The sequence below is a fragment of the Berghia stephanieae genome, chromosome 1, assembly GCF_034508935.2.
Source record: "Berghia stephanieae isolate SIO BIC M18660-M18661 chromosome 1, UCSD_Bste_1.3, whole genome shotgun sequence".
Lineage (NCBI taxonomy): Eukaryota > Metazoa > Mollusca > Gastropoda > Nudibranchia > Aeolidiidae > Berghia > Berghia stephanieae.
In genome coordinates, this window is record NC_088360.1 from 130978097 (window position 1) to 130991770 (window position 13674).

At 35.0% G+C, this 13674-nt stretch overlaps 1 protein-coding gene across 1 annotated transcript; it reads right to left on the reverse strand.

Annotated features, from left to right (window-relative positions):
* Positions 1-13007, reverse strand: LOC144963184 (uncharacterized). The gene is made up of 11 exons (XM_078896908.1): positions 12784-13007; positions 11495-11665; positions 10867-11074; positions 8812-9172; positions 8089-8214; positions 7309-7496; positions 6070-6266; positions 5271-5362; positions 4221-4275; positions 2819-2916; positions 1-1354 (listed from the first exon to the last, which is right to left on the reverse strand). The coding sequence occupies exons 1-11, from the start codon at positions 12867-12869 to the stop codon at positions 1155-1157; spliced, it is 1782 nt and encodes a 593-aa protein (XP_078753034.1). The 5' UTR covers positions 12870-13007; the 3' UTR covers positions 1-1154.
* Between the last annotated feature and the right edge of the window lie 667 nt (positions 13008-13674).

Consider the following 13674-nt stretch of genomic DNA (forward strand, 5'->3'; position numbering starts at 1 on the left):
TATAATTTATATCCAACTTTTATTTACATATATGCGAAGTTAATGATAAATGACATAAAAATAGATATATAATAAAAATAAATAAAATAAAATTCCCTTTATTCATCCCACAGGGGAAATTTGCCTTTGGGGTCTATTCCAAGGGAAAACTGGAATAACCCAGGTGTCAGCAGCAGTGCAACGCCGCAAACTGAGCTAGGGCAAGGTGACTTGCTCAAGGCCACACAGCGCAGCGGGTATTCAAACTCTGTACCTTTCGGGTACAGAGCAGAGACCGTACCGCTGAGCCATGCTGACCCCTAATAGAAAGGATGAAAGAGGATTGCTCAAATTCTTTGCACAAACATTAAAAATTATAGGAATAGCTCAAATTGAATTCCAAAACTCAAAATTATAGACAGCATAAGGTGAATATAAACATTTCACATTTACATTATAAAAATATAAAAGTATCAAGAAACAATTCAAAACACAAAAAATATCAATATAATAGAATTTGTAGACTAAAATCAGAAAAGCATTGAATTGCGATGATGAAATAAAAAAGTGATACTCCCCAGACTAGGGTTATTATAATAAAAATTAGGGCCAACCACATGCATCTTTGTCAATATTTATAAACAAAACACAAGTGCTAGTTTGATTTTAAATATTTTTCCTTAAAGGAGAGACATAGGTGAAATATTTTAAGATGAGAAACTTCAGGGCCAGACAAAATATTACCGTACAGGTGATTTATCTTATCCAGTACAATAAGGAGAAGTGATCCTTTAGAGGAGAAAAACCAAAACCTGGTTCTGGGTTAAAGCAAGAGTAAGATGCTATTCTTTTATAAATTCAATTAAGAACGGACTCATTTAAAGACACTAAAGACTGTAAATTGACAGACTTGAAATGCTCAACAATTCCACCTATAGAAATGAATTGCTTGTTCATGTAATTGGAAATCTTCAGTAAATTAGGTCAATTTTTTAAACCAACATTAGGTTACTCTGACATTAGAGGCATCGAAGGTTGATTTATTATTTTAAAATGCTTAAAATTTGTAAAGATTTATTTGGAATTAAGCAAGACATATTTCTATAAATGATATGATTATGAAAATTCTGTAATGGTGGAACATCTGAAAGGATTAATTTTAAAAAGCAACAAATCTAATCAGAAATTGCTGGAACAAATGGAATATAAAAGGAAAGCATGTCACTGAAGAAGTTTCCGTCATTATCACCACCTCCAAAAATGATTATTTCATCTTCATTACGGCTTTCATAATTGGAGCAGAGACGAATGCTAGCATGACCCGCTCGCGGAGATGGTTTCTTGTCCAGTACCAAAGTTTGCCATGTGAATGTGTCTGAAACGCATAGGAAAATAATAAACAACTTAAAATTTAATTTCAGAAGTTTGACAATAGCATACCACAGCACACTATTGTTTCTTTTTAAAAGTTTTATGGCGCTTGCAACACAATTGGGTCATATCTGCACCAGTAAAAAGGAATAAAATAAGATAGGAAAAAAATTCTAGTAAAAAGCACCCTAAGGAAAAGTAAGACAGAGAAGATTTGTTCAAATAGGGAATAGAAATATATTCCAAGAGCATGCTATCAGTATACTCAGTTTGAGATCAAATAAAAGTCTCATCCATGTTTGTTTGTTGCTTCAGGTCTCTTCCAACACAATTGAGGTTATATGAGAGACCGCTGAAACAAAAAAAACAAGCAATCTAACAAAAATAGTACAAATGTAAGTCAAAATCATAACCTAAAGATATCATAAGCTAAATTATAAATAACCAAGAACAAACAGGCAGAAGAATTACAGAAAAAAAAATATCCCCTGTCAAAAATACAATCACAAACCAAAGAAGCAGGATAGGCTAGTAAAGAGAAGAAGAAACGACATCACTATCGGATCGTACACCCATGCGAACATCATAGGTATATGATTCAAGGGTGATGCTCCCATCCAACCACCCGCTGTCTCATACATACATAAGCATAGGATCACATGAAGTGGAATGTATTCAAATGTTTACAAGATATGTTCGAAACAAAACATGCAACAGAGAGATGATTTACAAGGAAATAAAATACGTCCCAAAACAAACACTATACATTTGACTGTTTCCCTCTCCAGCTAGGGCCAGGGCAAAACCAAGTAATCCCATTCCAAGACAAAGGCAGAAAGCAACTCAGCAAACAGTTATAGGAAGATAGAAGTGACCAGCACATAAAACCATTTATTAGAATTAGAGTACAGTATTAACACCACTTTTGGCTCACAAGCGCTCAGGAAAAATGGTAATTATAGGATGGGACCGAAAGCCATCTACCCATGTTATGTCTAGCCAAAGCAGTCAAGAGTCCTATGAAGACGCTGGTTGTGGTAAAGGCTCGATATAAAATAAGATCAATTTAATACACACTTTCAATTCCTACTGCCTTCAACCAGTATTATGTTGGCATTGTGGAATAACCGATAGCTCAGTTGGTAGAGCACTCGCTTCACACGCAAAGGGACCGAGATCGATCACGGGTGCAGTCCAGGTTTTTGTTCATGGCAGTCGTGGTGCGGAGTTGAATCCTTTGGAAATGGCTTCCTACGTTAATTTTCCTACCTTACCTTACTATACTCGAAAGGATTGGGGGGGGGGGGGGGGGGGGGGGGAGGGATTTTTTTGTTTTTAATTGAGCATTCATTTGGCTGTACATTTGGCTCCACAAGTAGAGGCAGCTTATAATTCATTTTAAGTTAAAAATTAAAATCCTTGAGAATCAAATAAGTAATTGATACACAAACCTACAAATCAAACTTACCCAAATCAAATATGAAGGCATCGTCCAGGGGATTGTCTCCATCATAGCCTCCGTGAATGAACACTCGACTGTTGGTCAATGTGGAAGATGCTGACCAGCTGCCGAATACGAGAAAAAAATTTGTCAAACAAAAACAAACAAAAGAAGTAATATCGCCTAACAGATGTCATGTCTCTTCCTATATGTAAGAGTTGCTGTTGGCTAGAGATTCCTTGTAAAGCACTTTGAGCATGATAGTGGATATTGTGCTTTGCTCAGGTTTTTGGGATTTTTAAAAATATTACGCAGACTCCATTGTGTCTTATAAGTCAAAGTAAAGAGACCTTCAAACCAATGCAATGTGTTAGTGTTTGATTATTGTCTGCAATTTACAAAACTTAACTCAAAAGCAAATAAGAATTACAAAACGCATGAGTTTTTGTTTATTAAACATCACTCACTAAATCAAACAAACATATAATAACAATTGTAAAATCCCTCCACTGGCTGCCAGTAAATTTTCAAATTGATTTTAAGATTCTTTGTTATGCGTATAAATCCATGAACGAAATTTCCTCTCCTTAAATCCACGACCTAACTTCTCCCTATAAACCAGTGAGAGCTTTGAGATCTGCTGACTTTTCATTGCTTAATGTAAGAAAATGTTCAAACAAATTCAACAGCAAATCTTTCTGTATCCGAGCCCCTCGGTTATGGAATAGCATAAGTTTCCTGTGCCTTTTAGTCCGTTGTATGTTTTAATTTGTGCATTGATTAACTAGTGATTACAACTGGGGTTTTTTATAGCGCCCTTTGAGTGGAAGTGGGCACTTCATAAATGCTTCATTATTATTATTATTATTATTATTATCACTAAAGAAGGAACTTGTGGAAACAAGAAAATCCAGGACAGGGATGATTGACAGATCTGCTTAAGAATGATTTTCATTTAGATATGAGCATAAAAGACATTAGATGCACATTCTCCCAGAAGAAAATGGGAGTGGAATCACTTACTGTCCATTATGCCTGCTGGTATATGGGGAAGCAGTGGCATCACTTACCAAATGGAATAAGTTGCTATGGTTAGAGCTCACTACTTATTGTAACTTTTAATCAAAGGAGGCAAAGTGGTTAGGCATTGCACTGTGACCCAGATGTTCCCGAGTTCTAGCCCTGCTTCAGCCACTTTCGAATTTTTCCCTGGGCAAGATTATTAACCCCCAATTTGCTCACTTGGACAACATGGATGATTCTTGTTAACATCAGACATCTTGTTTGATGTATTATCTATATTCCTTCATGGAATGCCAAGGCGACGGTATCTAATGATGCTGTGGCAGAAGGACAGAATTTCTAATTTTAATGAAAGCTTAATTTGAGACTGGCCAATTTGAAAAAACAAAAAACAAAAAAAACTTACCATCTTGGTTTTGGAGGTTCTCCCAAGACCTTTGGTGATGACCAGTCCAGAGTAGCTGTAATTACAAAGATAAATTTCGATCAAGAAAGACTTTTATAATTTAATACAATTGAGGGTATATTTTTTTCAGCTAAACTATCGCAGACAGATTAGATTTCACTCCATTCATATGGTTTTAGTTGAGAGAGAAGCAGCAAAACAATCTGGGCTTCGTTGAAGGGTCGCACTGTCTCTCTTCTATCTTGTTGAAAAGGTTAGGCAGTGATTGAGTTTCAAATTAAGAAATTAAGGAGTAGGCACCGGTGTAAGGTAAAGATCTGAACGTGTGTATGAAATTGAAAGGCACCTTCCATACACACTTGTTCAGATTGAGTTTCACCATTGAAAAGATTGACATAAAGAAAAGGTGAAGAAAAAATGTCTTTGTTTTCATCTTCAAAAACTATTCAGGTGAACATCAAATAAATCTAACATATAAGTCTAGTTATAAAATTCAAATCGATTAATTCTTAATAGGGCCCTGTAAATTTCCTTTTGAAAACTTGTGCAGGACCTTTATAGAAAACACTACCAATGACTGACTGTTTCAACAACTGCCATAGAAGGAGGACAGAACTGCAAGAACAGTTAGCTGTTATTAACATTCAATAGTTTCTCAACCAACAGCGAAGATTTATATGTGATGTGGTAGTGGGAAGTCTGTGTGAAATACTAGCACTAAACAGGTTTAAAGTTAGTATGTTGGAGAGACAGGATAGAAGTTGAGGTAGGTGATATTTGAGATTGGAAAGACTTGGGACCAGCTTTAAAAGCAGAACTAAGAGTGGATATATTTACAATTTTTGATGAATATGCATACTGCTTTGTATCCAATAAAATCAATTTGACTGGACTCTTGATTTTCTACTTTTTACTCTTTTTGTTTTGGTCCATTACGCAGAAGTTTTGGCTTTGTAAATTTGTTAAAAACACGAGATTAGAGATTTCTTAGTTAATCCTTTTATTCATTATACATTTCACTCCCTACAAATGTAAAAAAAAAATACTTACTGAGGTCCAAGATATGGACATCATTATAACAGAAAGGGAAATCCCACCCACCAAACACCAACAACCGATCCTCAACCAGATTGGCAGAATGACTGGAAGGAAGAAAATTAAATAAATAAATAACTATTTTGGGAAAAAATCATTACATTTTAGCAGACTCCTAATTAGCTGAGAATTGCTTATAATAATAAATCATCTAAATTAATCTATGAAAGCCCAACCAATAATTTTTTTTTTCAAAGAACAAAAATCCCTTCCAATCTGGCATCTAAACTCCATGTTTTTTTTATTCACAACTCAGCCCAGAAGACAGGATAATATTGCTTATTTTACTAACTTCAATGGAAAAAAAATTAACACATTTTCATTTCAAGGAACAAGCTGCAATAACGCTAATTTATCAAAATTTGTAATAACTCAAGGGTTTCCACCAGGCTAGCAGAGGGCAGGAGAGAAAACATGGCTTTTACAACTCAAAACCTCATATATTGAATATATCAAAATATAAAACAACCAAATACCAATAGCGCTGAACACCGTGTTTCCCTCAATTTTATATTCTCCATTGATTTTTTATCGTTAAAATTTTTATTCGGCACTTGCAATTTCTCACTGGATGTCAAAATAAAATATTAATAGGAAATAGATCAGTGATCAAGAACATGTTTGTCATATGTTGCGTTGAGTGATTCAAAAATTACATCATGATCTTATTACACCACATTTTACGTTTTCAATGAGCCATGGATCAACTTCAGTAATGGGCTCAAAACATAATTGATTGACACTAATTACTAACCCAGATCTTGGCAGAGGTTTGTCCCCAGTGACAATGGGTTTATACCAACCCTCCATGACAGGACTGAAAATGTGGAGTTCATTGTCACAGCCGTCCGGCTGTAAGTTGGGCCTGGGGAAAACTCCACCAAATATCCACAGCTCATGACGGTACAGGGTGGCGCTGTGGTAAGCACGGGTTGGTGCTTTGCCGTTGACCTGGATGATAGGAAGTAAATGATCATCTCAATGTATGAATGTATTGAATGCAGACCAGGACAAACATAGTCAAATATGTATTTTGAGTGTTGCCAACTCAGGAGGAAAAACATTTACAGTACTAAACTTTTACACAAACACATTTGCTGACCACCATCTGAACCCTGAACTCCAAAAAGATATCACACACTCTTTTCCATTTGCCAGGTAATTGGGGAATAAACGGAAGTTTTTATTTAAAAATACTGAATTCCATAAATATACGGGAAATTGGCAAGCCCTTGTTTTCTCTCTTTGTGAAAATTTGTTTCTGATTAGAGTGCTAAATTTCTAATCAAAATTGTCCAAATTTAAATTTAAAATGCTTTAGAATATAATGTTTATGAAGAACAATTAAATTTTGAAACACAAACATGTCTATAAATATAAAAAAATAAAAAATTTAACCTTCGAACAGTAATATCACCTGCTTGACTATTTAACCTACCAAAAAACCTCATTCCATTAAGACTTCACTAAAGGCAATGCCACTTCAAAGCCAAAGCGAGTGGAATCACTGTCACAGACACATGCTGAAAACTATTAGCTCTGTGGCTATATCCAGATAAATCATGGGATTTTCATCTACACTTTATATGAGACTTCATTATCAAATTAACCGGACAACAAAAGTGAATATACAATGAAAATCAAAATAGGAAAATTTTTTTAAACCCACTTATGTTGTCACTCCTGTTTCTCTTCATATTTCATATCCTAAGAGTGAAATAAAGTAAAAGTGGGGCAGCTTGTCTCAGCAGTATGGTATTTGCTCCATGCCTGAAAGCACCGAGTTCGAATACCCACTGCGCTGTGTGGCCTTGAGCAAGTCACCTCACCCTAGCTCAGTTTGTGGCGCTGCACAGCGGCTGAAGCCTGGGTTATTCCATTCGTCCACTGGAAAAGACCCTAAAAACAAAATTTCCACTAGCCTAGGGGATGAGTAAAGAGAATTTATGTATTTGATTCAAAAGAGAGGTGATAGCGATAGCCCTATAATTACCTTAACTAAGGTCCATTTCTGGTCATCCAAATCATACATGTGCACATCATGAAACCATTTGGAATTTTTGGAACCTCCAAATACGTAGATACACCTCATTGTTGGATCATAAGTTGCTGAGTGACCTGTTCTGTTCTCTGGTTTGATTTGGTCTGTTGTGATGTCACTACTCTTCCAAGAGCGTCTCTCTGTGTATCAAAATAAATGAGACGATCACTTGGTTAGCTATGGGTTCCTATTGCTGAATTATGTGTGCCCGACAGCTCAGTTGGGAGAGCACCTGCTTCACATGCAAAGGGACCCTGATCGATCATGAGTGAAGTTGAGTTGTTTTCTGACCCCCTGTCCACCCAGCAGTGATTGGGTAACGAGGTTTGTTAGATCTGGCAGAAAGTTCTTTGCGATAGACTAGTTTCCTATGAAGAGGATAGCAAGCAATTGCTATGTCTGTTTCACGCTACAGAAAATGGGATAAACTCTGATTCCATAGGCCTAATGGCTCTGAAGGACTACTTTATAGCCGCATTAGAGGAATTTAAAAAAATAATAAAATAAAATAAAAATGTACAGAGACAGAACAAAATAAAAAAAACAAAAACACAAAAAAAAAAATTAATTTAAAAAATGAATAAAAGTTTATAACCATAGAAGAAAAAAAAAAGAAAGAAAAAAAGAAAAAGAACAAGAAAATTTCACAGAACAGCTCGGAAAGGAAGAGAATAAGAGAATGGGAATTAAGAGAGGAAAGTAAAAATTTGATGTTCCATTTGGCAAGCTAACCTGTGTCTAAAGTCCAGACAGAATCTTTGCTGAGCTGCATTTTGTTTCCTTGCCCTCCGATGAGAACAGCTGTCTTGTCATCAACCATGCATATTGAGTGGCCCCATCTGCTGCTTGGCTTTGGAACTAAAAACAAATGAAAATGTAAATGGATGAAAACATGTATTTTCAAATGAAAGACATGATTTTTATTAATTCCAATAGAAAAAGAAATCATGATGGAATGTAGGGTTCGAGTCAAATGCAAGATGCCCTCTTAGAAAAAAAAAAAAAAGTGGGTAACAAACAGGCTTTCTCAGCCCATGTCTGAGCCATATTATTCTCATTGTGATATTTTGAAAGAGGACATTTTTTTAAATTAAAAAAAAAAGCCACTCAGAATTCAACACAAGTCTTGTGATTTTCTTTGAACTGAAATGTATTCAGGTTTGACCCTGTAGTTAAGTTAGCATCAAGTGAAAGACCTCTCCAGGATAAGGATAGATCAAATTTCCAGACTTGTATATTTTAATTTTAATCTTCCCAATGTTTGTTGCGCATGAAAAAAGCATCACAGGAAAAAGAGGGAAAAATCAGGATGACAAAACAAAGTAAAGAAATAGAAACAGAGGGTATCAAAAATAAAATATTTCCTCATCACAATAAAGGTGTAAAAAAAATCAAACAAAAAAAAAAACTGCTTCAAGGAAACAAGTTCTACAATTTATAACTTAAATTACTGACCTCTTGATGGTAAATCAACGCAGCGCACAGTTTTAATTTCAGAATGAGTTGCTGCAGAATCATTGCCTGTTGTCTCAGTGGAGGAGAGAACACGCTTGGACTCGGGTGTTTTTCCATGACCAAATATTCTGGATCCTCCTTTGCATCGTGCTGATTTTAACTTAGGAGTCGAATGTGAATTCACATTTTCTTTATCTAGTTGCCTCTTGTTAGATTTCTTTGCAGACCCATTTGTACTTGGTACTTCTGTCTCACTTTCCTTTTTCATTGACTTTAGTTGATTTGACAGTTTTGTTTGTGTGGGTAAATTTGAACTCTTCTTATTCTTTCCTTTAATAATTGGTGTGGTTGCACTTTGGACCTTAGTTTTTTTTTAAAATAAAAATGAAGAAAGAGTAGAACCAACATGGGATAAATTGAGTGCAGAAAAATTAAATAAACCATGATGCTAAACAATAATTTTCATTATCTTAAAAAAATAATCTCAAACCGCTTTATAAAAATTTTTGAAATACAGTGGAACCTCCCGATTACGACAACCTCCTGATAACGACATTGACCCGTGGTCCCGATTTTTTTTCTATTTAAGATCAGTAAAAATAACCTCCAAATAACGACGCACTTTTTGATAAAACCTCCGAATAACGACATCATTTTGGCGATTTTCGGCAGTTTTCGTAGATATCTGATACTAAAAATACCGAGTATGAGTACTCAAAAGTTTATAAAAACGATTCCTGCTTGAACCAATGAGAACGCAGCTTTTTTTTGACGAATCTTGGCTGATATGCATTAATAAAAACCAAGGTATATATGTAAGTGTAAGCAAGTAAATACAAAATCTTGGAAAATGTGATATTATGTGGTGATAGAAGTAGTAGTAGTAGTAGTAGTAGTAGTAGTAATAGTTGTAGTAGTATTAGTAGTAGTAGTAGTAGTAGTAGAAGTAGTAATAATAATGATAATAATAGTAGTAGTAGTAGTAGTAGTAGTAGTAGTAGTAGTAGTGTGTTTTTGTGGGAGGAGGAGGAGGAATTTTGTTTGTTTTAAAGGGTTTTACAACGCCTGTGACACATCTATGTGCCAGTAAAAAAGAAGAAAATTGGATAGTAAAAACATTCTAGATTTACAATTGAAATGACATAAGAAAAGGTAAGACAAAGGGGAATGGTTTAAATAGGAAAAAGATGTAGATTCCAGGAGCACACTATCAGTTTACTCAGTTCAGATCACCTAAAATACTCATCCAGACACACGCACAAGAACCCTCTAAGAGGAATACACTACAATGTTTTTTTTTTGTTTTGTCAATGTTAATAAAAACGGGTCCCGCGGGCCTTACCACGCCCACTTTGTCCGCCATCTTGGAAACCTCTAAATAACGACACCTCCGGATAACGACATAAAAACTCGGTCCCGTGGCATGTCGTTATCGGGAGGTTCCACTGTACACAAATTGAATACATTTCAGTTTCAGGTGAACAAAACCAGATCTGTCACAACACAACAATTTAGATTAACATATAAGTTGAACTGGCAATTTTTTAAATGTATAAATATAAGTAGTTTTTATGAAATAAATAAATGAGGCTCTTTGACAACTCTAAAAATGAATTGAGAATTATACAAAGTCTGTTTCTAAAATATTTTTTCTAATTATATCAACGTACAATGCAAAGCTTTAGTCCTGCTTTAAATAAAATATTAACATACTTCAGAAAAGTTAAGTGAGAAAAAAACAATTCAGTGATAATTTTTCAAAAATGTTTTCTTCAATTTTCCTCTTACAAATTCTGGTTAAAAAAATCAGAATTTGAATGAAACAACGGATGAAATGTGGCAAAAAATTGGATAAATAATTTTTAAAAAGGAGTTGAAAACAATGGAATAAGTAAAAATACCAATTTCATCTGTATTAGTATGAATGTCAGGTCTGAATAAGTTCTGAGGCTTATATTATTTTTTTTACACACCTCTAAGGAGCTGGTTGTGTTGCAAAAAGTGAAAAGTTATGAAGGCAATTGATCTGCCTGGTGAAATTTGATTTGTGCTTACTGCTAAAATTGGAGTAGTTTCATTAATTTTCTGCATTAATTCCCCTTCAGAAGTATTTGTGGGTGATGAACAAAGGCCAACACTATCCTTGGTTTTGCTTTTGACAGATGACACGCCTTGCAACAAAGCAGAGAGGATTATTTGCTTTTCGTCACCACTCAGAAGTTCATAACCATCTTTACAATCATCCTTACTCCATAAAAAGGACCTGGGAATCAAAGTAAAATAGATTTAAACATTTTATTCTTTTCGTATTCATAAAATGAATCAATGATTGTGAATTCAGAATGTTTGAAATTCATTGAATGTAAATATCATAGAAGATAATCCTTGAGGGCACTGCTAGAATTTAAATAGTATTCACCATTCTCACCAAGAGAGCGGTAACAGCAATGTGACTTAAACATCATTCTCTAGATGAAAACAGATCAGATGAAAATAGTGGGACAAATTTCAATATGATAAAAATTCAAGAATGCATAGGATGGGAAAATAATTTTTGCCTTACAATTATTTGTGGTCTACTCATCAAAATATCAAAAGCCTTGAATTTCAAGTTGAAAGAAAATAAGAGTACAAAACACAATTTGATACATGTTGTCTGGATGTGGAGTCCATCTTTCCTAACCTTTTGGATTTTGTAAGCGTGCAGAGTTTCCTATCCTTTTCTTCATTAAGATAAATATGGACTTTAGCACTCGAGTTTTCCTCTGGCCAACTTCCGTCAGTAAAGACCAGAAACTGCTGAATCGGGTCCTCCTTTTCTATAGCATCAAATTTGCACACAAAAGCATCATCTCTGAGGAAAGGAGTAGTAAACAAATTATAAGTAATTAACCTACAAAATATAAAAGAAATTAAAAGAAAGCGTGTATATGACCTTACATTTCATTTGTTGCAAGCGCTGTGAAACCCTTAAAAACAAATAAATACTTTTCTCTTTCATGAACTAAGTATGGGTTTTTAGGAAAATTAATCGCAAAATTGAGCAAATCTTGCTGTTTTTAGCTTGCAAAATTTGGGATTTTTTTTTGGCAAAAAAGCGCCATGTCAGAATATCACTACAAATGCTACTCTCTAGTAGCACTAGCATTACTACTTGTGTGTAGTCTTGATAGAATGTTCCATTTCCATTCATGAAGGCCATTGGTTCGAATCAGATAAATTGGGATTAATTTTATATAAATGTGTAATCCGTAGTTGTTCCAATTTAGTGGCTTTGATTGTACTAATATTTAGTATGTAAATGTTGTTTGATCCTGTCTATCCCCCTTGGCTTTGGTACTTTGGGTCAGTTGGACTTGGACTATGTTTCCTTTGTTACCAAGTCTTGTGCCTCTACTATGTATATGACACTGACCAGTGCATAGCTAACAGTTGGAAAAGGCTCTTTATTCACATTTTCTCACAGTACTCCTGTGTAAAATGAGTACCTGGCATGGTCTCTGTTGGAAAAAAAATTGTACTACGTGTACTGTTAAGTGTTGCAGTTGGCTGGGGACCCCTTGTAAAACACTTGAATTTGTCTATTACTTTGATGATATTGGCATTGACTTTGACTATTCCATCATGTCTTTTTTTTTATATATTAATAGTAATGGACGCTGAAATTGAAGCGCCATAAATAAAATAAACAATCACAATGACGACACAAGGCTCAAGGACAAATAATATTAATAAGCCAAAGCGGCTCTTTTTTTAAAAGTTGAAATTGAAATGTCAATGGTCAACCGCTGTGTAAAAACAATAGAAAATAGAAGGAGAATCAACTTGATCCCTCTTTTACAAAGCTATATGCTGTCAAACCCTTGGGTCAAGGTGGGATGAAAGTAAAGAAGCGCGAGTCTTCGGGGCTCATGTCAGGTGGAGGAGTCCGGGCCGGAACATGAGAGTGAGTGGGAGTAGTAATGAGCTCACCTGCAATTCCATCGAACACTGTCATCAAGTTCGAAAGCTTTGGGCGCATGCCTTGTGTTATGTAAACAATAAACCTTTGGAAACATCTCTTTAAAATATCGAGTGAACAGTCAGTTCAGTACAGCAACCGGTGAACACTAAACACGCTTTGTTTTGTTTTGAAGTTTTGATCATCAATAGGACACCGCTGCCGATGGCCGCCGCCCAGAAAATTCCTATTTCCCGCTTTTCTTTTCGTGTTAGCCAGATATCTTTAGAAAAGAGCCAAATGAGTCGCAGAAAGCGCTAAATAAAAGCTGAAGCCTTATCATTTAATTTCATCTCATAATTTATCATCGAAATAAATCACTGCATCATGATAAATATCAAAATAAAGCTTACCCAGTTTTTTGATGTATAAAATGTGTACAACTGACAAAACAAAAAAGGTTTAATTTAAAAAAAAATGATTTAAGAAATACTTTTTGCCCTACGAGCACTCAATTACACATTAGCTAATTAAGTAGGGTGCACGTCGCCGCCGAATTAACTATGATCGACGTGCACTTATTTGCAGGTCTGATAACCCAATTCGTTGTGGGTTCATTGTTGTAATGGAATTCTAAAAAAAAAAAAATTACGCCAAATATTGTCCAATTACAACACTGTTAAATTAGACCATAACTGGGTTCGGATGTCAGACCTGCATATATGTACACGTTGACTATAATGTAAATTTGAAAAAAAAAAATGGATGAGAGAATATGAAACATAGCAATTGAGCTAGATGAAGACATGTATAACCTGAATAAAATAAGGAAATTCGAGTTTATTCAAGTATAGAAACCTCACCCTCCCAAAAGACAGCATGAATCCTCTGCGATCAGGCTTAAAATCCTGGCATATTACCGT